Genomic DNA, 24,665 nt, shown 5'->3' with positions numbered 1-24,665 from the left:
TGTTTTGTTATTGTCTGAAGGTCAAGATATTCTGGGGGGAAGTATCATTGAAGAAAAATCAATAGCAGCCTTCATAAATGTCAGAATAAAATGCCATTCAAAACTTGTATAAAAGGTTAATGATATCTTATTTTGAGTGTTTCAAAATACATGATCAGATTAAATAGAAGCTACAATGTCATGTTTTTCCCCATGAAAAGACAAAGTAATTAGCTAAAGCTATTTAAATATCCTGATAAATATATGAAAAAGTTGTCATTGAACATTTAAATCAGGAGAGGTCAGGAAAGGGCAGAGTAAGAATCTGTGGTAAAATGCTATTTTATGGAGACATTGAGGGAGTCGTAAGTTTTCAGAGGAATTAAGCGAATACCCAGGAGACAAGTTCAGATATGCCAGGGCATCTTGAGACAAAGGCTTAATACCGATCTTGGGTTATGGTGTCTCTTTGGTAACCATGGTGAAGCTGGATGAGCTTAAATACTGTGTGTTGGAAATTCCTTGAGAATGAGTCAATAGTGAATCTCTTGCGGGTAAAATTGGGCTGAAATATTTCAAAGTCAGATTTGGAAATCTATGCTCGAAGACTTCAGAAATATCAGCTAGAGTTGGTTAAAGGACAAACCTCACAGGCCCTTATTAAAAAAAAAAAAGATATTCTACAACAGGCTAGTGTGTCTCTTGAGCAACTTGTATTTCTTAATGGGATCAAATAACTGAAATCCACTGATTTCTCAAAATTATCACTGAATCCATGTGTTATAAGCAAATTTCTGCTTAGAGATGAACAGGATATGCGCAGATTCTGTGAATGAGTTCATGATTAATCATTCTAAAGAGTCATATTCTTCCAATAAGGATGATAAATGTATTGTCTCAGTTTTCTTCAGCAACTGATGTATCGTAATCTTCTTCTGAACTTTCTGGGTCAGGAAAGAAACTCTTCTGTTCTCAAGTACTCACTGCTGAGTAGGGAATAAGAGAATCAGAAGTCACCATTTTACCTTTTAATATCTAAGATGGTGGCTTCAGCAGATGGGAAAAAAACATTTCTCTTACTCTCTGTGGTGCCTTCATCATGGTTCATATTCTGGTACCTTCTCTTTCCCAGTCTAGTCCTTCCAGGGTGAGTGTCTGTCTGCTGCTAACTGTGTAGACATAGTTGTTAAATGCCTGCTATACTGAGTACAAAATGATAAGATAGATCTCTATTAGAACATAAATGGAATTTGGACAATAAAGATTTCCATTTATTGACCCATGAGAAATTAGTAGATCCAAAGCTTATTCTTCAATGTCTACTTTTTAAGAAAAACAATGCAGGGATCCAGATAAAAACATTTATTACTTCCCTATCTTTTTTCTATTGCAAGGGGAGGATTTAACTTTGGTCCCTATACCAAGTAAACCATTGTTTAGAATTGAAGAAAATGCAAAATATAAAATGATGGTGGTGAGGGAGGGATCTCACTTTAAATGCTAAAGGAAATACTAGAAGAAAAATAAATCTTAGAAAATCTAGTAACAATCTTAGTCTTTTGTTAAGTGTTTATACCACAAGGTATTGAAGAGACTTTGTTTTTCCAAAAAAAAAAGCAAAACCAAAACTGATTAACAATTAAAAATGGCACTCATTCTCTTGTATTACATTTCATTATAGTTCATTCTCTTGTATTACAAGACCAAACTAAAAATTAAGTCAGGGTAAAGAGTAAAAACCAGTGGCTCTGTATTTCTCAGGTAAAGTAGTTTATTCTTTTAGGTAATGCCTAATATACATGCACTAACCATACATGATTAGTGAATGATGGATTTGGTCAAATTTCTTGTATGGAAATTTCTTTTAGGCTATGGGCAGACATGTAAAGTGTAGCCATGTTAATATGCAGGGGAGTTGCTTCAATTTATTCCCATATAGCCATGCCTGGGAAAGTTAACTTATTCAACTTTGCGACAAAAAAAAATGGTATGGAAAATGTATTTTTTTCATTTGAGATAAAGGTAAAAAGAGCAAGCATAAAGTGATATTTATAGACAATGATGGACATTTGTGATACAAGCATTTAAAATTGTATGTAGGATTAGATTACTCCTTTAGATAAGGTGAAATGTGTTCAAGCCCCAAAAGATACTTTTTCATGACTGGGGAAGGCATAGTGCAGAATAATGTATAAATGTATATATCTGTTAGTGATAGTGTGTGAGCGGTGGGACGGGGTATGGAATTTAAGAAAAGCGCCATCAGCCAGACAATCATGAGATGGGAAAAAAAAAAAATCCAAAGCGAACTATTTTGAGTATGTGCCAGAGAAAACCACTACTCCCACTATGATAGAAATACTTTAGACTGGAAAAAAAAAATCTCATGATCCACTAATACCAGAAAGAATTAATCTCCCACTATTCCACACTTGCTTCCTTTTTCACATTAGGTTGCCATAAAGAATTGTTAGAAAACCAAAAAACAATTCAAGTATAAGACTAATATTTATGGGATTCATCTTCAAAGAAGATAGCTTAACTTCAGTGAAACTTCAGTGAAAATGACTTTCCTTTTCTGAAACAGAAAACTCTTGCATGAATTGAAAACCAACTTAAATGCCTTGATTTATTTAAAACTTTCCCTTCTCCATCATGAAAAGCCTAGTTTCTGTCTTGTCAGAAACAGCCTTTATTTTTGTATGAGGTTTTATCCATGGAGACAACGCCCCCTGCTGTGACAAGTGCTTAATTGCAAAAGTATTTTCCTTTTTTTTTTTTTTTTTTTTTTTTTTGCTCTTAGAAAGGCTATTAAGACTAAAGGTACAATTGTTGAAGTGAAAATGACTTTATTTTGAATATACATATCATTCATTCAGTTTCATTTTTATATTGCATAGCCTTGTATGGAAGTATATAGGGAAAAATAAACAAATATCTAGGCATGGAAGTATACAAAGAAGACATTCAATACATATCCTTGAACAGGCTTAGTAGCGTTGTAGGACAGCATCCATTAGAAAAGAATGGGTTCATGCAACATATCTATCCAAACAATGGTAGGCAAGTGCAATCAGTACAAGTTACAGTTTTTTGGGTACAAAAAGTATACATGTTCTTTGGATTGAAAACATAATATAAATGAATGGCTTGGCTTTTATGTCTAAGCCAAAAATCATCTATAGAAGTAAGATGTGTGGATGTCACATGTGACAATAATGTGCTTAAGGCCACAGACAGAGGTCACCAGCTGACAAAGAGAATGCTGAGAGGTAGGGCAAGTAAAAAAAGAAGAAAAAAAAAAGAAAGAAAGAAAAAGAAAAAGAAATGCAATAATACCACCTCTGCCTATTTTAGAAAATAGCAAAGGCATTAAAATGATAACAGCTCTCCATACTATGCTGCATTTCTATTTTCTGTCAAAACAATTCACTGTGAATCACTACAAAGTTCAGTGAATAAGATAAGGCAACAAATGTAAAGCCTTGGCATTAGGGCAAGTTTAATTTCCTTTCATTTTACACAGGAGGGGGGAAAAGAATACAGAACTAGAAAATGCGCATCTTTCCATTCAACAACACTAATTTTTAAATGTTCATATATACTGTGTTTGGCACAAGAGGGATAGGCACATGAAGATTAATTAAACCTCAAGCTTCCACCTCCAAGATTTTACATATGGAAAGCTAAGCAAAGATAACAGTTCTTTACTGTTTTAAAAATCAAATGCTTAAGCAGGTTTTAAAAATTGAGATGAAAAATATTGATAAGGAAAAACAGCAAAGAAAGATACTGAACAAAATCTCCTGGTTTCCTTTACAGTTTCTTTTTTTCCCGTTTATTTTTTCCAAATTGCATTTTACAGCAGAAATGCAGACCACTTAGGATAGCTATGGCTCAATATTGCTTGGTGTTTTCCTCTTAAGACATCATCTTCTTACACTCCACTGAACAGAAAACCATCCCTTCTACTGGCATGAACTTCTGCCCAATGAGACACTTGCTGCAGCAGGAACACAAAAAGCACTCTGTGGACGCATGCCAGCTGAAGTTGTTATAGGTCACCCGCTGCACTTCAGGATCAATGGCATTGTGGCATCCTTGACAAACCTGTTAAGTCAATTACACAAATAAGAGAAGAGGATGAGAGATAAAACTGTGATGGTAACACTGTCATGTAGGAACAAACAACACATTTCTTTCAGATGGTAAATTTAACTGAGAATGGCCACCTCAAGAATATACAGCTGAGAGTGACCTTCTGGTTAACCTTTTTAGCCAACTTAATTGGGGTCTAAATGTAGAGCACTGTGAGGAATAACAGGTGAAGGCCAAAAGGTGATTTGATGCTTGTAAGATATCCCATGATGTTTGAAGCAGAAAGTCTTGATGGCAAGTTTCAAAGCAGTTTCCTTTCAGCGTATTCTACTAGACTGCATCTTAGTAATTATAAAAAGAAGTCTTACGATTTTTCTTATAATACCAAATGCTGGTGAAGATGTGGAACAACAGGAACTCTCATTCATTACTGGTGGGAATGCGAAATGTATAGCTACTCTGGGAGATATTTAACAGTTTCTTAGAAAACTAAACCTACTTTTATCATAAAATCTAAAATTGTGCTCCTTGGTATTTACCTAAAGGAGTTGAAAACTTAGACCCACAAAAACCTGCACATGGATGTTTATAGGGTCTTTGTTCATAATTGCCAAAATTTGAAGCAACCAAGATTTCCTTTGGTAGGGGAAGGGATAAATACACTGTGGTACATCCAGACAATGGACTATTAACCAGTGCTAAAAAGATATGAGGTATCAAACCATGAAAAAAAACCATGGAGGAATAAACGCATATTGCTGAGTGAAAGAAGCCAATCTAAAAAAGCAACATACTGTATGATTCCACCTGTATGACATTTGGCAAAGGCAAAACTATGGAGAAAATAAGAAGATTGTGGTTGCCAGGGGTGGGATAGGGAGGTGGGAGACAGGAACAGGTAGAGCACAGAGGACTTTTAGGTCAGTGAAAACATTCTCGATGATATTATAATGATGGATGTGTGTCATTCGCCTGTTCTACACATTTGTCCAAACCCACAGAATATACAACACCAGGAATGAACCCTGAGGTAAACTACGGACTTTGGGTGATTATGATATGTCAATGTAGATTCATCCTTGGTAAAAAATGTAGCATTCAGGTGAGTGATGTTGATAATGACTGATGTTATATATGTTTGAGCACAGGGATTACACAGGAAGTTGCTGGGTCTTTCTCTCACTTATGTTTTAAAACTAAAACTGCTCTTAAAAAATAGTCTTAAAAAAAGATTTTTCCTCACTCTTTAAAGCTTTGAAGTAGTAATTTTACTAGCTTTACCTCTGACACATGAGATTATTAACACCACTAATTTCTAGACAGTATGAAATGAAAATCATGTTCAAGGTAATTAAGGACTCAATTAAAAATACTGACAGTGTTTGAGAATAATTAGTTTGCACTAAAAATATAACTTGTAGTTAACTGGTTTCTGTTCTAAGTCATAATTTATGTATAATCTAATATTGTAAAACATTAATACTTACATTCTTTGTACCATTCAGTGTATGTTATGTACAAATAAATATATGGCATACATACACATTCACACCCAGACACATACATAATTTTCTCCTTTAGCTGAGCATGTATATGAAGAAAATACATGAACAACCCTCAGTATTATAGGAGAAACCAAAACTACCCTATTAAGACCTCCAAAACACTAGACAGACCATAGGCCTTCTTGTTTATGCATGTTCTGAATGAATGTGACCATCTAAAGGTTTTGTTTTAAGTATTTTTATAACAAGTGAAGAAAGGAACGAATTGTCCTGCATTACATAAAAATGTCTAATCTTCCGCACCTTTGGTTTCTTAATGTCTATCAGGAATCACTGAGAGCTGACGGTAGGTCATTTAACCTGACCCTCCTTACTTAGGAAGACCTTAAAATGTGGCTACTGTTCAGTAGGGAAACTGGTTTAGGGTATGATGTGAGGCCTTGTTACAAATATCCACTTCAAACATGCAATATACTTTCCATACTTTATAGAGCTACATGGCTTCTAATTACAGAGACTATAGCTGCTTAATTCACAGGTTATGTCAACCTAGTGTTTCCTGAGAAGCAAGGGAGAGATTCTCTTTCCATGGTCAATACACTCTTCCTGAATACAACAAAAATGAGTGTTTTAATTACAAATACACTCTTAATTTGTAGCTATACCAGGCAAGCAGTTGCTTTTGCAAATATTCCTATCTTGTAGCTTTCTATTTAGAATGTAGTTCTATGTAGTTTTTATGTTTCATATTAATTTTTCAATATTTTAAACACGCTTGTATAAAACAGAAGCATGTCACACTCAATTTTTTTTAATCCCTTGCTTTTAGACCAAGACATACCTTTATTTCATTCCTCTAATAATATTTGTGGATCTTTTTATAATCTTTTAAAACTCATGTTGATTTTAGAATTTTTTTATATTTATTTATTTTGAAAGAGAGAGAGAGCGTGAGTCGGGAAGGGACAGAGAGAGAGGGAGAGAGAGAATCCCAAGAAGGCTTAGCATCATCAGAGCAGAACTTGATGCAGGGCTCGATCCCATGAACTGTGAGATCATGACCTGAGCTGAAACCAAGAGTTGGATGCTGAACCCAACTGAGCCACCCAGATGCCCCTTTCATTTGTGATTTTCAAAAAGAGATAACTACTATTCAATTATATATAAAATTGACGGAATTGTTTAGATTAAAAAAAATGAACTAATGAACACACTGAATGGTATAGGAATGTAGGGTTAGTGGTTTCGTATAATTTAGTTTTGCTAATAATTTGTCATTCATCCCAAAGTCTGACATTTAGTCCCAGCTAAGGTCTACTGCTCCTAATTTTTCATAAATCTGAAAGTTGCCTAGGCCTCATTGAGGGTCTGGGGATTATGGAAACAATCAGGGGATAATGTGTTTTTCACTTTCTGCTTGGCATTTGATTTTTCTGGGTTCTTAAACCTCTGATATTTCAATTAGTTCTTATATCCTTAAATTTCTCCTACTTCTTTTAGTTTATTTATACACAATGTGAAAAAGCTAAGGACACTGGTTGTAATGAGCTCTCTGGTGGGAGGTTCCTGTGAGATCTCAGAGATGTGAATTCGGGGGGGGGCCATTTGAGACCAGAATTCCAGAGACCATGCAGTGACAAACTAGGTGTATTTCCCATTACCCTCTTTCCAAGTTAATTTTTATCTCAGAAATGCCCTGTTTTGAGTTCAGTTCTTGCCTTCAGGTCTATACATAATTTGTTTGTTTGTTTGAAGATTAAAAGATCTTAGCAGACTGATGCTCTGGACTAGATAATCTTCAAAATTGTACACCATTTAGTGTGTGGCATGGGTAGCTCTTTTTGCCATGTGCTGGCTTGTTCAGGCAATGGAGAGAAATGTTCATTTTACTTTTAGACAAACGGCACCAGTGCATCTTACTGAGAAAGTAAACTTTCTAAAAGAAATCACACAATATTGTAAAGCTAAATAATTTAGACTCTCTCTCTTTTAATAATATCTGTGGTTATTCCTCTCTATTGGTTAGTTACAATATAATGAAGAGAAACTTCTAACAGTTAAATAAAGCAGCTTCATCTATTTAAAGGTTTATTCAGTAAATATTTATTGAGTATCTACTATGCTGTTTTGGAAGTACAAAACAAAGCAAACAAAATTTCTGCCCCCATGGGGTCTGCATCCTAGTTCTTGAGACCAAGGTCACACACCCCTACAATAAAATACATATTATGGTAACCCTTTCTTTTCCTTTAGAGAAACTGTAGGAACAAAATTCAGAGAAGCAGCTTTTAGCTAAATTATGTACCAGGCCACATGGTGATTCATTATCTTTTCCCCAAGTACAATGAGGGTCCCTGTTGATCCCAAAGATAATGAGAAATATTAGAACACAAATCAGTCACTCAAACATTTCCTAAGGGCAGACATTAAGGACATGGAAATAAAAAGGCAAGCTCTATCCACCAGCTACTTATAGTCTAGGGGAGGAGACAGATGGGTGGCATTAATTACATACAGATGTGACTCATGGGAACACAAGAGAGGCATTGTGGCCAGAGAAAAGGGGTGGAGCTTGGGGCAAAAAATCAAGAAAGGTGTTCTAAAAAAAGTTAAGCCTACATCAATTCTGGGGGAATATACAAGCATGTCAGGTAAAATAGGGAATAGGAAGGAGGGCGGATCAGACAAAGGAATTAGTGTGAATAGAAGACCAAGAACAGTGTATAAACTAGAAAAGGAGTAACTTTGAGTTAGATAACTAGTAGAAGAGGCTGGGCAGGCAAGAAAGGGCTAGATCGGTTAAGAAAAGGCTTGATGATTACGTTTGCATTTCAGAAAGATTATCTTCCATCATAACAGAAGGTGGCTTTGCACAAGGTGAAGAATCGAAGTGGGGAGACCAAATTTGAGGTCACTACAATAATCCGAATGACAAAAAATAAAGGTCTGATGTTGAGTAGTTGTAACTGTGAGGATCTGAGATTTACTGATAAGGCAGAATTGACAGAAAATGATGGACTATACTCGGGAATGTATAAAGGTTGAAAATTTTGGCACTGGCATCAAAACTAGTTGCTTTATTTTCCGTAGTATCACACTCCTGGAATGATATAAATATTTCATTTTATTCTTTTATGCTTTACTTGATAGCTCATGGGAGTATTTAGCTAGTGCATATTTTCCTGCTTATAAAGAAGTAAATGCCTATCATTTTAATACTGCTGGATTAAAGGGTTTACCATATATGGTCAATTTTCTTTATATACTCTTTATCTAAATTACTTATCTCTTGGCCATCATGCAATAGCAGCTCTGTGTAAGCAGGGTAGAGCTAAGAAAAAATATGTATTTATTTTTTATGTATTTTTATATTATATTTTATAAATATATTTATATTTTAAGTGTATTTATCATTAAATATTTGAATGTTTGGCTGATGCAAATAAATCTAAACACACAGGTCAAATTTTGTTATACTAAATCAATTCGCAATGAGGGTTTAAGAACTAGGCATTGTACAATCTCTAGGTTAAAAATAAAAAAATGAAGCCTTAGTGGGGGGCTTTAGGAACATGAACAGAAATCATAAACACTCAAATACAGCTAAGGAATATGAACAGCCCCTAAAAATATTAATGTAAATGACTCTGATCTATATGATGAGAATCAATCAATCTCATTCCCATTAAAGAACTATTTTTTAGTGGGGATTTGATTACTAAGTAGTGCTTATAACCTACAGAATATACTGTACAGATAGAAATCTTGAGGTAGCTCACAGTGAATGTATGTATTGTTTTTGAATTACCTGAAATTTAACACCCTGTGGTAGGGATTACATGTCTCCTACTTAAGGGTATTACCATCTGTTTCTCATTTGTGAGAGGGTCAAATAAAGGCATAATGTAAAGTCCTAAAGCAGGTCAAGGTGACCATATGCCTAGAATGCTCCTTACCACAGCATGATTCTTCACATAGCAGGGCTTACACACGGGCTTGTCATTGACCATCACGTATATTTCCCCAGCTAGGATGTTGTCACAGTCAAAGCAGCAGAAGTGTTTCAAATGCCAATTTTGGTTTTCTGCCTGGGTGTACTCATTGCTGAATATTAACTGAAAAGAGGGCAAAAATAAGATGAATCATATATTTTCCTTTTTGGTACAAACGACAAAGCCAGGTTCTTTAGATCAATAAAGGTTTTAGATCCACAGATAATATCAACCTACTTTCCTGGGCTCAAAGTCTAAAAATAACCTAAAGCTTACACTCGGCTTATTATTTAGTTTGCACAAATCAATCTTTTATGTTTCTAGACGGTCTTTCATTAGTCAACACAATTAACACGGTCACTCAGAATGACTGAAGTTAAAAGATTTTCTTTTCCACTCATCTCCTCTGCATGTAAATAAAGCAACTGATGCTTGGTTAATTCATGTTACCTTTCTGCTAAGGATGGCCTTGTTAGATGGTAAGGGGACTCTATGGAGGTACAAGAAGTAGCCTGCCTGCGGTGGCCGCAGAGAACATACCTCATCACAGCCAGCACATCGTGGTTTCTCACTGTCACAGTAATGTCTGCCACAGTATAGCTTCCCATTCTTCCAGAAATAAATCATGTCGACCAGGAGTTCCTGGCAGGCACTGCAGACGAAACAAGCCGGGTGCCACAGTTTATCGTAGCCGGCTCTTTCAGCGTAGATGGCTGGGTCACCCTCCTTCATACTCAGTTTGCAGCAGTAGCAGGACTGAAAGGGAAGCCATCCAAAACAATCTGGTCATCGTAACCTGGGCATTTCTCATCATCAGTTTACCAGGAATTCGGAGAAAAAATTTACAAGAGAGATGATTTCTACTAACATTAGTAATTTGTCCATGGAGACAACCAGGTGTTCTTACTTCCAGGAAGTGGGCTCCCTTGGCTTCCTCCAGTCTCTTCAAACCTAATTTTTGTGCCCTGCTGGTAACAGAGCACTGTTTCCTGAATTAAAGTCACTTACAGAAAAGGGCTAACAGTAATTTTCACCACAATTTTTAAGGGGTTCTCTCAAAATGATTACCTTAGAGCTTATTATTACCTTTTCTTGCTAAGCCTTATTGGTTGGATCTATGGGAAATATATTACAGTAAGTTTGGCTCTTACTTTTTGTTCATCTGTATCATAATTCTCTTCTACTTTCAAGGCATAAAAAAAGACTTCAATTTCTCTAAGAGATTTTTTAAAAATATGATTGACTATATAGTTGACCCTTGGACAACACAGGGGTTAGGGGTGCTGACTCCCCAATGCAGTAAAAAAATCCATGAATAACTTTCTTTTCCACATATAAATTTTGACTTCCTCAAAACTTAACTACTAATAGTCTACTGTTGACTGGAAGCCTTACCAATAACATAAATGGCCCATTAACACATATTTTGTATGTTATATGTATTATATAATGTATTCTTACAATAAACTAAACTAGAAAAAAGAAATTATTAAGAAAATCCTATGGAAGAGAAAACACATTTATAGTACTATATTGTATTAATTAAAAAAATCTGTGATAAGTGGGCATGCACAGTTCAGACCCGTTTTTCAGGGTCAACTGTATACTCACATAAATTTAAATTTGAATTTTAGGCATGTTCTCACAAGCAAAACTGAGTTAACCAAAGCATGTATTATTCTTGTTTGTGGGAAGAGATAAACAATTAACACCAAAATTATGTTTAGAAATAGATTCTATATTAGTATGTCATATTCCAGCATGACACCAATGCTAACTACCATGTACACATACAACTCCCAATTATCCTTGGCAACAGATAATCAGAAAACCTCGCTTTAGACAGAGGTTTCCAACATGATGATTTGCTAAAATAAACCTAAACTGAATTTTAATTTATTTCCTTCACCTACCCTTTTGGAAAACAGGAATGGCTCCTCAAAAAAATGTTCAAAGAAAGGGAAATAACCAGTAAATACACCAATTGAGCCAATGGTGTGACCTCTCTACTTACATACTGAGTTCTTTTGTGTTCGGCCGATTTGTCCTCCATGGCCCCCACTGCTGCCGTGGTGCTTCTGTCCCCTCCAGGGAGGAGCATTCTGTTGGGGCCTTGCGTGTCCATCTCACGGGGAAGTTTGACATCTCCTACTCCCAGAGCCTCACTCTTATATTTCTTCACAAACTGTTCCATCTCCTTCACCTCTTTGGGAGACAACTCATGGCACTTTGAAGGGTCTTGATCGTGTGCAGGGAGCTGCTTTGCCAGCTGCTTCTTTCGGTACTGTGCCCCCTCTGAGCCTGCCACGGGCTGCTTCTCCTTCGGCAGCATCTGCATGTATTGCCTGGCCTGGGCCACAAGGAGACCAGTGTTAACGGGGAGATGGTCTGGCCATTAGACAAGCAATATTTTATAATACACATCAGAAGCGAGTTATTTAAGAAAGAAAAGTGTTTTATCCATTTCTAACAGTCTTCGTAGTATAAATATGTTGAGATGAAAACACATTCAAAAAAGGTACAGCAAATAGATTTAGTTCAGTAAAAATAAACACATTTTTTCTCCATGATATGAAAGCTTTTTTTCAGCTTATAAAAGATTTTGCTTACTAATGTCTACTTGAGCTAAATATACAAATGTATATTTGCAAGAGAACATCAAATTTTAGAAGGCACGTTTAGATGTTTAGAATGGCCTGTATAGATCAACAGTGTTTTCACCATTATAAAAAATATTATCACAAGGTTCACTTGAATGATTTTAACTAATCTTCTTAAAAGACTTCCAAATGTCATATTTAGTTGTTATTAACAGTAAAGGGAGTTTGACACAAAATTGCCCTTTTTTGGCCTTACATAGTAAAATATACTGCTTAACATTGTTTCATTCTAAAAAAAATGACAGAAAATTCTATTCTTTACATATTCTTCGCTATCTTAAGAGAAATCTTCTCAAGAGTAAGCTAGAAGTTACTAGATTTATACAAAACATCTGTTTTCATCTAATTATTAAGAATGTCAGACCATTCTCTCAAAAAGATTAACATATCTAAGTAGTCAAGAAATTCTATGAAATATCTAATCTTAGTTTTAAAAAACCAATAGCAGCTGGAAGTTAAAGTAATGAGAACCCCAGAAAAATAATGGACTTGGGGTTGATTAGCTCACTAAAGGATTGCCCTAAATAAGTAGCCTCAGAATTTAACAAAGAGATGGCCCTTCCCCTTATTATTTACCAATGCCTGATTCTGGACAGGAGGAGCCCACTCATAGGTAACTGTATTGATGGAGACGTTCTTCTTGGCAGCAACTGGATTGGTCAGTATCATAACATTGCGTTTATACATGGGAATTCCATCTGTTTTTAGCTTGGCAATCAGGGTGGTATATTTGGTGTCTTCAAAAAGTTTTCCCACTTTTCGATCCTCTTCATTGCTCAAGAGGACGTCATGCTCTTCTTGGCCACACTTGCAGTTACGACATATTTTTCTATAAGTTTGGAGATAAGTAAGCAATAACTAATTATACCTAATCAATAAGTAAATATACTCAAATATTTATAGTTTATAAAATACTTTTACATGCATTCCATATAATGGTACAGAAAGGCAAGCCACTGGATGGGGATTCTAAGTACCTATCCATAAATTTAAGCAAGGAAACATAAAAATGTACCTTCACTTTATAAAACCTTAAAAAGTTAGGTTTTGATTAAGTGTATGCTCAAGGGGGCATGTCTGAACATTCCTCATTTTCTTAAATAGATAAGTAAATAAAATCACCAAAACACTATCATAGAAAGAGGTTTCATATTTTATTGCATGGTAACATTTATTTCATAGTCATTACCCAAGTTTTTTGTTTTTTTGTTTTTTTTTTTAAGTGAGAGGGAGGCTGATATAACTTTTCTGATTAAGGACTATTATCCTAGATTTAGCTTTAGCTTTCCTCATTTCCTTTCCTGTCCCCTTTCTATTTCCTTTCCTCTCCTTTTTCATTTCCTGTTTCCTTTTTCCTTTCTCTTTCTTTCCTTTCCTTTCTTTTACTTCTTCAAACACTCAGTGACCACTTACTATGTGCTTTCTTATGTATAAAAAAAAAGATAAATGAAAGTCTCTGGACTTTTCAAGAAATGAAATGAAAGATACCACTAAATGAAAGACACCGCTCCCCCTCCCCAATCTGGTCTAGCAGGTAATCATTCTTTAATGCAACATATATGAGTGTCCATGTGCTAAACAATGTACTTTATTGATATGCCCTATTACTGCATTTGTGATAGGAAAGAAAAGTACAAGGCACTTTGATAGGGTATAATTTTGACTTGGAACTGGTGAGAAAAGGGCTCCATAAAAACAATATTCCATAAGAAAGTAATATATTTAGGTTGAGGTCTGAAGGATGTATAAAACAAGCATGAAATATGTGTGTGTGTGTGTGTGTGTGTGTGTGTTTGAGATGGGGTAAAGAAAGAAGAAGAAAAGCCTCCAAATATTGAGTAGAAAGAGTATTTGTGGTGGTCCTGAATTAGGAAAGAGCTTGTGCCCTTAGGTCCCATGGTCTGAGAGGGCTGGTATGATTGCAGTGAGGTAAATAAATGGGGAGTGACAAGGTTGGAGAGGTAGGCAGGCATGAGATCATGCAGGGACTTGTAGGATACATTAAAGATTTTGGCTTTCACTATAAGAATAAGCAGGAGGCACTGAAGGCTTTTAGGTAATGGATAACACAATTAGATCTATCATTTTCAAAAACTGTAATACTTATAATATGGAGAATGGATTAGGTGTAGACATAATTGGAAGTAGGGAGACCAATTAACATGTCAGTGGTGCATCCGGTTTGCAATGGCATGGTTCTAAGTAACAGGGACTACTTCACAAGTGGAATTTATATCTTGGATGGTTATTGTTGTAGTCTACATAAGATGTGTTATAGCTTGGACTAGAGTATTTAACAGTGCAGATTAAAAAAAAAAGTAACAGATTTAAGATCTCCTTGAATGTAAAACTGACTAAACTTTGTGGTTCATTTGGATGTAGTGATGGTAAAGGGAAGGCCCAGTCTGTCAAAAAACGAACCCAGGTTTCCAAGATGAGTAAGCTGGTAGAAGAAATGTAACTTATTAAGACAATAAATGTAAAAGAAGAATAGATCTTAGGTATTAGGGGAAGGTTGATGAAAGTCCTCCAAAATTCAACTACTGAAAAGTTTGAAATGCCTATGAAACAGTATAAAGGTATCAAGTAGATTGTAGGATATAGAGATCTAGTGTTAAAAACTGTAGCCTGGTAGAAAATATAAATTTGGGAGTCAGGGTATGACACATTTGCATATAAGTTGAATAGATCACTTTCATCTCCTGGGCAAGAATAGAGGGAAAAGGTAGAGGACTGGAGGAAGGAAGGAGTCTGGCAAAGAAGCAGAAGCTGGAGAAGGTGACAGAGGAAAACAGTGAAGTAGAGAGACTTTGTGGTGTTAAAAACCTAAGCTGGAAGTAAATATAGGGCAAAAAGAATATATAAATCAGAGGGAGGAGGTGAGAGTTTTAAAAGCCATTCGAATATTCTTACATTGTTCAGGAAGATATTGAAGATGTAGATTAACATTAGATGTTGTTAAAGCATGTGTTTTAAACTATCTAGAAAACTAAAGAAGGAAATACTACATATAATTTCAAACATATAGAGAAAATGGAATGACAATATAAAACTCAATTAATTAAACAGAAGGCAGTAAGAGAGGAGGAAAAAAGAAACTTAGGACATTAGGACATTTAGAAAGCACAAATTAAGATGGTTGATATAATCCAAATATACCAAAAGTCACAATAAACAGACTCAATTCTCCAGTTAAAAGACAAAGGATTTCAGGCTGGATAATACAACAAAATCAAACTATACACAACTCGGAAGAAACAATTAAAATTTAAGGACACAGAAAGGATGAAAGTGTAAAGATGTAAAAAGATACATCAGGCAAATACCAACAAAAAGTAAGTTAGGCACCTATATTAAAATCATGCACTTTGGACTTTAATGCTTTCATTTAATCTGTAGTAAAGAGTGTGCCTACATAGTGACAGAAGTTTAAAACCACCTCTATGATGTAACGATTCTAAAATTAATATAGTCTAATAACCTAAATTCAAATTATATAAGCAAGACACCAAAACTTTAAGAAATAGACAAACTTATTATAGTAATGCTAAAAAATTAGAAATAAAGATTTGAGTAACACAATAAGCCTGATCAAGCAGACACATAAAAAATATCTTATCCAGTGACTGGGGAACACACTCTTTTGGGGAACATTTGAAACACTTCAGAAAACTGAACACATACTGTACCATAGACAAAGTCTCAAATGCCCAGGAGGGGGCGCCTGCATGGCTCAGTCAGTTGAGTTTCTGACGTCAGCTCAGGTCATGATGTCATGGTTCATGAGTTCAAGCCCCATATCAGACTCTGTGCTGACAGCTCAGAGCCTGAAGCCTGCTTCGGATTATGCGTCTCCCTCTCTCTCTGCCCCTCCCCCACTCACGCTCTGTTTCTCTCTCAAAAATAAATAAACATTTAAAAAATAAATAAAAAAATAAATGCCCAAGGAATCACCATCAACCATATTATCTGAACAGAATATAATTATGCTAGACATCAACAGCAAAAAAGTAACTAGAAAGTAATTTTGGGGTGCCTGGGTGGCTCAGTTAAGCATCTGACTTCAGCTCAGGACACGATCTTACGGTTCGTGGGTTTGACCCCCACATTAGGCTCTGTGCTGACAGCATGGGGCCTGCTTGGGATTCTCTGTCTCCCTCCCTCTCTGCCCCTCCCCTGATCTCTCTCTCTTTCTCTTTTTGTCTCTCTCTCAAAATAAATAAACTTAAAAAAAAGAAAATACTTTTAAAAGACTCCTAAAAAATTTAATATTGAAACAATCACAATAGAAATGAAAAGAAATAGCATTTTTGGGAAAAAAGAAAACAAAACTATTACTTCTTGAAATGCAGAACACAACTAAAGGGGTGCTTAGGAGAAAAGGGACAGCTAACATGCTCAAGTTAGAAAGAAGAGAGAATAAAATTAATTAACTCAGGAAGTTAAAAAAAAATTAGAAAAAATAAGCCTGAAGTACATGGAAGGAAAATAAAGATAATAGCAGAAACTAATAAAGCAAATGTTTGCTTCTTGTAAGATGCAGGAAAAAAAACATTCAGTACATTTCAACATCCCTTCTGATTATATTTTGTTTATTCATTTTAGCTATAGAAGGAAACTAGACAGGATTTTAGAAAGGGTTTCTGGAAAAAAGCTCAAACTCAGCACACATCATGAGTGCATTCATTTTAGGATGTGAAGCAAGGAAGCAACCTTGCCATCATTTCATTCACAGTCCTGTGGGTACTAATCAGAGAAGTAAGAAAAATCAAATAGAAGTTATAAGGATTCATCAGAAAGGAAAAGTTAAACCGTTGTTAATCACAGATGCAACGATTGATCAAACAAATGTATTAACATCAGTAAGAGTTTAAGAAGCATTCTGGATTTAAAATGAATAAAATTGGATTTCTCTACACCAAAAAAACTAGGAAAAACAACTAATATTTACTAGATTGATCTCTTTACTAGATAACAAATTATTAAATAATTACAGATTTTTGTGTCCTGTTTTCTTAAGGTGAGGTGTCCAAACCAAAAATATCAGATCTGACATGTGCAGTCCCAGAAAGAGAGTGAGACAGAGAGGGACAGAGTCAGAGATATGAAAGCTAGGGGGGCAAACTAATTTCCTTGTGCACAAATTGGTCAGAAATCTTTATTTGGTAAGCATCTGAAGAGTCTGCAGATTCTAGTTCAGCTATAAAAGACTCTTATATCTGGTTATCTCATACTCCCACCCAGTGGAAAGGAGTATATTGTTCTATTACAGTATGTTCTTCATTCTTGTTCATCAGTTAACAAAAATGATATAATTATTTATAAAACCATCACATTACTTTTGGATCAAGTTTAAAATCATACTTTACTGAGGGGAAAATGGCAGGGTGGGAATTTAGTTCCTAATATAGATAAATAGATCCTTATATGGCTGTGAACTATAGCATGCATCCTAATAATTAGTAAAGTGACTGACTATCGGAGGAAGTAATAATGTTACAAGGATATGTGATGAAAGGTATGGATTTCCTCTGGAAATGTTTATTATCCAGTTCTACTCCAGAACAACATGTACACCAGAAAATAAGGGGAACTAGATTTTAGAATTTGAAAGACAAAAAAGCACCTGAAAAAAAAAGCCTTCTGGTTTTTAATTCACAAGCTATGACAAACTGTAACATGAGTAAATAAATTATATTTACTACGAAAATGTTATACATAAAAAGGTATATTAACCAATGATATAAGAGCCATCTCTATACTTTTTCTTATTACTTATATCAGCTATTTTTGGGAGATTTACATTCTGAGACTATATTTATTTTCCCCATCCACCCCTCACCAACCCAACATACCTTATTAAGCAAGTAAAATCGGTTAAAGCAATATACCAATAGCAGCAGGAAAAAGAAGTTTTCAGCTTTCAAAGTGGGGAAAACCTGATTGATTCATGATAGCTTTTAAAATCACAAGTACATTATAAACCCCATCTGCATCCTTGCCGCAACATGGTGGTCTGTGGTAAAGAGCACTTGGCAGGAATGTGACTCAGCAGGGGTGGGATGGTTTTTCAGTTAGAGTTGTCATCATGACAACAGCTGGAGTGACCACAACTCTTCCAGACCCCTTACCCTGGAGCTCCATTTTTACAACAAAAAGGGATAGCCACAAACCACAATTCAAGAAAGAAACCTATCAAATCTGGGCCAGGTGCCAGGAACTATCCATTACAGAAACGTATGCTATTTAATACTTAAATCTATGCTATTTACTAGTTTAAATTTTTTTTTAATAATTAATTTTGGGGGTTTTTAGTCTACAGTGTTTTACATTTGAATCACCCATATTTAAATTGGAAAACTTTATTTTTACAAATATCTTTTAGGAACTTTTAAACTCATTAGGAAGACATCCTGTAAGTTAATTGAGAGGAAAATTCTGTTGAGGAATTGGGGGATTTTCTTGGTATCCAAGAAAAAGCATAAGAATGAGTAGGATATTTATCACATAATTAATTTCAACCTGAAATAACACAGATTCCATCCTTAAGAAAATGAAGAACTTTAAAAAACTGGTTTTATGCCAACTTATAACAAGACAACAATGGCATGGGTGAGCACAGTACTCACGTTGCTGGGGTATGTACAAACATGTATGGTTTGTTTAGTACCTTTCCTCAGATGCTCCACCAGTAATTTTTGATGATATATGCAGACAGATAGTCTGTTTACTACATTTATTTGATAGCAGTTTTGGGGGGAGTTGTAAGTCAGTTACCATACTTAGCACAGTCGCCAAATCTCTAAATCTTCTAAACTGTCCTAGAGCACTTGTCCCCAAATTCTCCATAGGATGTTAATAAAAGTTATGTGGGGGAAGAAAGAAGGGAGGTGAATTCAGAATCAAGATTATTTAAAATGATATTTTTTATGACTTTTTAAAAAGATGCAAATGTAGTCTGAGAGAGTGAGAAGGGGAGGAGGATTATTTGTATGAAAAAGTTCTTTGTAAAAAAAAGTTGAGCGTGTTAAGACATACACACGCAAAGGTTAATATGAATGACAAATCAGGACTGTAAACTCAGATTTTTACATTACAACTTCAGATTTCTTGAGCTAAATCCAGGAGAGGGAATGCCAAACTGTACCAAAGGTACTGCCTCAGAAAAATACATGGATTTACAGTTTCACGCTGAAAGCAGGCAAGAAACTATCCTCCATCCCCAACCCCAAAGAGAAATTATTTTTGTATCACTATTTGTAAAATATATATATATTTTTTTGTTTTTACAAGGCAAGTAGTAGCAACTGGAGTGCTCTGACATGCTGCCAGCACTCACAATGATTTAAAGGTATGGTCATGGCACTACTACAAACCATATTTTAAAAGGGCTGGAAGCTGCCCGTTTATAAGAGGGATATACTTATATGGACTTAAGCATGGGCCTCTTGTTACAGAATTCAACACAAGGATTAATCCATTTATGGTGTGGAATTTTTAGTTTTCAGCCAGCCCTAAGCCAATCGGAAATTCTCTGAACAGATGTATGCTATATTCAAGTAACATTTTTCTTTTAAGATGCTACTGTTTTATTAGATGGATTTATGGAAGATAAGACAAAAGAATAATTTTATTGCTTATGTAATAAATGATCTATTATTCCAAATAATATTACTATACTTTCATATGAAATAATTGATTATAAACTTGAAATCTTGGGTTTGCATCTTAACATTTCATAAATATTTGTTAGCTCTAAATATTACTTTTACTTGACAGTGTGTCCAGAAGATAGTATAGCTCTTATTTGGTAAGTATCAGGCATCCTCAACCTTTTATTTTCCCCTAGTTTTGTAATTATTGATGGAGTGAAGAAAGAGAGTGCTCACAGATAAAGCATCATTGTCCAAAAAAGACATATATGTCACAAAAGCACCACACTGTAGAGAAGAGAGCCTGGTGCAGTCCAAAGTTCACTGGTCATGAGCGTGTAAACATGGGTTCTAGTTTCTGTTCTGCTGTCTAGAGAGATGGTGAGGAGGAAGGTTTTGGCAAGCTTTGAGTCCAAATTCTAGCTCTGCCACCTATAAGCCTTGCCTTTGGTAAGTCATTTAACTTCCCTAAGTGTTTGATTTCTCATATATAAAATGGGAATACTATCACTTATCCCAAAGGATAGTATGAAGATTAGTAACAACCAAGTACGTAAAGTGCTATGATAAGCAGAAGTTTAAGACAGCCCCTATGACCTGCATTCTCTGGTGTTAATCTCATGATTATGTTACTATGGTATGGCAAAGAGAAATTATCTAGGTGTGCCAAATCTCATCACATGAGCCCTTAAAAAACGTAAGTTTTCTCTGGCTGGGAGGAGAAGAGGAAGTCGGAGAGATTTAAGGCACAGAAAGGATTCCAAGGACGTTATTGACTTTGAAGACAGAGATGGCCATGTGCCAAGGAATGTGAGTGGCTTCTAGAAGCTGGGAACAGCCCCTGACTGACAGCCAGCAAATAAACAGGGACCTCATGCCTACAACCACAGGAAATGAAGGAAATGAATTCTACCAACATTACAAATGAGTCTGGAAGCAGATTCTTCTCCCAATTTCCAGATTAGACCTCAATCTGGCCAAAACCTTGATTTCACCCTTTTGAAATCCTAAGCAGAGCATCCAGTTAAGCCTGCCTTGACTTCTGACCTAACGCATAAATGGATGTTTAGTCAATTAACAGGTGTTGTTTTAACCTGCTAATTTGGAGTAATTTGTTGTGCAGCATAGAAAATCATTACAAGTGCTTATTAGCATGTGACACATAGGAAATTTTTATAAATTATATTTCTTATTAATAATTAATAGGCTCAAATAAGTCATTTTAACTTCCTTGGGTTTTAGGTCATTGATCTATAAAATGAGGTTTGGCTAACTGAGTTCCAAGTTTTACTCTAAACTTCCATAAGTTTAAAAATTTATTTTTAGTTTTTTATAACTGTTGTGACACACCTTGACAGGCAGCCATGCCTACTGAATCTCTTCCATTCACTCTCTACATTCATTCCGCACCCTTCTGCATGGTACCCTGGGCCATGCTATAGGAGGCTGACCCCTAAGGACTGCAGCAGTGGGCTACCTTGTCCCCAGCAATGGAAGATGCCAACAGGAAATCTGAATGATGAAGACAGTAAGGTCTTGTTTACTTGCTGGCTCCTACAAATATATAAGGTGCCAAGGCCAAAAATGACCCTTTACTTGGGGGTATGCAGAAGTAGGAAGAGGGTGGTAAGGACTGAATTGTGTCCCCCCAAATTCATATGTTGTAGCTCTAACCCTCCATGTGACTGTATTTGTAGATAGAGCTTTTAGAAGATAAAGTTAAATGAGGTCATAAGAGTCGGGTCCTAATCTGATAGGACTGGCGGCCTTCAAGAAGAAGAGAGAAGATATCTTTCTCTCTCCATATGCATGCACAGAGAAAAGGACATGTGAGGACACAGAGAGAAGCTGGCCATCTGCAAACCAGGAAGAGGTTTCTTACCAGAACCCAACCATGCCGATACTGAACTTCTTGAACTTCTGGTCTCCAGAACTAGAAGACAATAAATATCTGTTGTTTAAGCCACCCAGTCTATGGTATTTTGCTATGGAAACCTGAGCTAATACAGGGATCAAGGAAGAGTTCTCAGAGGTAATGCTTGACAGAGACTTGAAGAATAGGAAGGACTTTTGTTTCATCATAGTGAAATGTAGGGTTTTTCTAGCTGACGGAAACATACCAAAAAACACACAAATTCCAGGGAGCAGCATATATCTCAGCAGTTAAAACAGAGGCTACTTGGAAGAGAAGTGGGAGAGGAGACTGGACAAGCAAGCAGGAGTAGAAAGCAGTGAGGGTTCTTAAGCTATTGGGAAGTACACAACAGTATCCATTTTCAAGACCATTCTTGTGGCTGAATAGAAGTCAGGCTGGTAAAATGTGGAGAATAATTTAGCTCTGATTTTCACAATGTGCCCCATGAAGCCCTTAGAGTCCTAGAAGTCAAGGGTTACCATGAAGATAGAGGAGGAAGCTAAGTGGACAGGATCCTGGGACTCCATGTCCACTGCAGTCACAGCAGTCTGTGGCCTTGGACCAGACCTGGGATCTTCATTACACTCAAGACAACCAGACTTTTACTTCAAAGACTATACTGAAAATGGCTATCTGGAGGTCAAAAGCACCTGCCCTCCAGCCTTCCAGCTGTGGTGAAAAATTCAGAGAATTACCAAGAATTCTGAGGGAGAGATGTGTCCAGATTCATGCCAGGAAGAAGACGGATTTACTAAGTAATATCACCTGGATGAAGCATATAAACTCAAGCTAGGTTGGAGGCTGTGGCAAAACCATAGTCTTTTATGGCTCTTAACAGATTCTCAGAGTCTATCAAGGTAAGTAAATGAAAAAAATTAAAATTAAAAAGTGATTTTCATGCCACAGAAATCTGCTCTTCTCTGACATTTTTTTAAATCTGAAAATCTCAGATTATAGTGATCTGTAATAAAAAAATAATATAGCGCAAACAATAATTACTCTAAACCAACCTTCTGCTTTAGAGAAAAGATGCTATCACTTAGGAATGAGCTTTAAAAATCTCATTAGCAGTTTTGGGCAACTGTATGGTCAAACTAAAAAGGTTTTTAAAGATTTTTTAAGATTTTTAAAGATTGTACAGTTAGAACCATGCCCAGCAGAGGGCACTGCAACTCTCTCCACAGCCCACTGTGAGCACCACTGAATGGTGTGCACATCAGGAACTGAAATATTCTAGTCCATGAAAACTATTTTGTGTCTAGTGACTTAACGTTTCAAAACCACAACAGACATGTTGCCTAACTTCTATGTCCCTTAAAAAGGTGGCACAGGGAAGAGCCATGAAAGTCTTGTAATTAAAAAACTCCCTGAAAAATTTGAGCTCCCTACAAATAAAGAACTGTACCATCATTTCTGCACGGGCTGAGGTTTCCACTACCGTCATTATTTGAAACAACTGCCGTTGTTTCCTAAAACTTGCTAAATAAAGTAGCTTTTAAAAGAACCTAATATCTCAAATTTTAATTGTTTATATTCTCCTATAACTTACATTGTACACAATCCCAATAGCTGATGAAATTTTTTATTCTAGGGAGTTTTCCATGGAAATATGCAGCACAGAAATTGTTCTCGAGTAAGATTTATTCTAACCAGGCATCTGACATCCTAATAATGTATAGTTGATCACTTTAACGTTTTTCTTCTAACAATGATGTGCTGATTCTCATTTGAACAGACTTAGATCAACTACCATTATAGTCTTGACAGCCATTGATGAACAAAATTTACATTCTTCATAAGAACAGGTTTAAAATACCAATTTTTAGGTTTATATAACATACACTATTACTTTAAAATATGTAAATAAGATCTACACAAAATTCACATTTTGATCCACCAACATTTGTCCTCCATATATTTGAACTTGATACAAACCAATGATGGCAATGAATTATTTTTTTAATTCAAGTGTTAAAGCTAAAAATTTCAAAGAGTCCTTAGATACCAGTCTATGTCCTGACAACCAGCACATGAGTGCTTAATCATATTTATTGTTTATTGCAAATATATAGGTAAAATGTGCAAAGTTATCAATTTTTAAGAAAAGAATTATAATTAATAAACAGTCCTAGAAGATTACCATAAACTTATCTGCCACTCAGGAAAGAGACATAAATTCAGTATTCTAGACTCATAGGAAATCTGAAGGACAGCAAATAAACAATTTCAAATATAGTTACAATGGTCCAATTAGCTCAGTCACACTTAATGGTAGGAAAACAGAATAGCTTTAGCCTTTATTTTTTAGAAAAGAATATGACAGATCTACAACTTAACAACCATGCTAGAGAATTTATAAGAGATCTCCACTGTCTGAGGAAGCAGTGCCAAAGAGCAGAAATTACTAATGTGGCTGTCATTTTCAAAACATTACCTCCAGAAGTGTAGTTCGAATCCTTCACATTTTTCTTTGCATTTTAAACAGGGAGCTCCAAATCCTTGCTCATGACCTAAGCCCATCTGTTAAGTAGAAAACAATGTGTGTTATAACATTTTTTAAAAATCTGAAAAATTCAATAAACTGTCCTTCTAATTCTACTAACCACTCCTGTTTTTTTTTTAATTAAAAATTTTTAAGATTTCTTAAAATTTAAATCCAAGTTAGCTAACACATAGCGTAATAATGACTTCAGGAATAGAATTTACTGATTCATCACTTACATATAACACCCGGTGCTCACCCCAACAAGTGTCCTCCTTAATGCCCATTACCCATTTAGCCCATTTCCCCCACCCAATACTGCTCCAGCAACCCTCAGTTTGTTCTCTGCATTTAAGAGTCTCTTATGGTTTGTCTCCCTCTC

At 35.6% G+C, this 24,665-nt stretch overlaps 1 protein-coding gene across 3 annotated transcripts in view; it reads right to left on the bottom strand.

Annotated features, from left to right (window-relative positions):
• Nucleotides 1–2,808: 2,808 nt before the first annotated feature.
• TES (testin LIM domain protein) overlaps nt 2,809–24,665 on the bottom strand; it is a 46,273-nt gene continuing 24,416 nt past the window's right edge. For all 3 annotated transcript variants that reach the window (XM_042970349.1, XM_042970342.1, XM_042970355.1), the window contains 6 exons: nt 24,236–24,321; nt 12,811–13,063; nt 11,589–11,924; nt 10,115–10,330; nt 9,539–9,697; nt 2,809–4,089 (listed from right to left, as the gene is read on the bottom strand). In XM_042970349.1, coding sequence (XP_042826283.1) covers nt 3,901–4,089; nt 9,539–9,697; nt 10,115–10,330; nt 11,589–11,924; nt 12,811–13,063; nt 24,236–24,321 — 1,239 coding nt within the window. In that variant the 3' untranslated portion in view covers nt 2,809–3,900. The remainder of the gene's footprint in view (nt 4,090–9,538; nt 9,698–10,114; nt 10,331–11,588; nt 11,925–12,810; nt 13,064–24,235; nt 24,322–24,665) is intronic.

This window comes from Panthera tigris, chromosome A2 (genome assembly GCF_018350195.1).
Source record: "Panthera tigris isolate Pti1 chromosome A2, P.tigris_Pti1_mat1.1, whole genome shotgun sequence".
Lineage (NCBI taxonomy): Eukaryota > Metazoa > Chordata > Mammalia > Carnivora > Felidae > Panthera > Panthera tigris.
The sequence above is the reverse complement of the archived record's forward strand: the minus strand, read 5'-3'. Positions and strand labels throughout refer to the sequence as shown.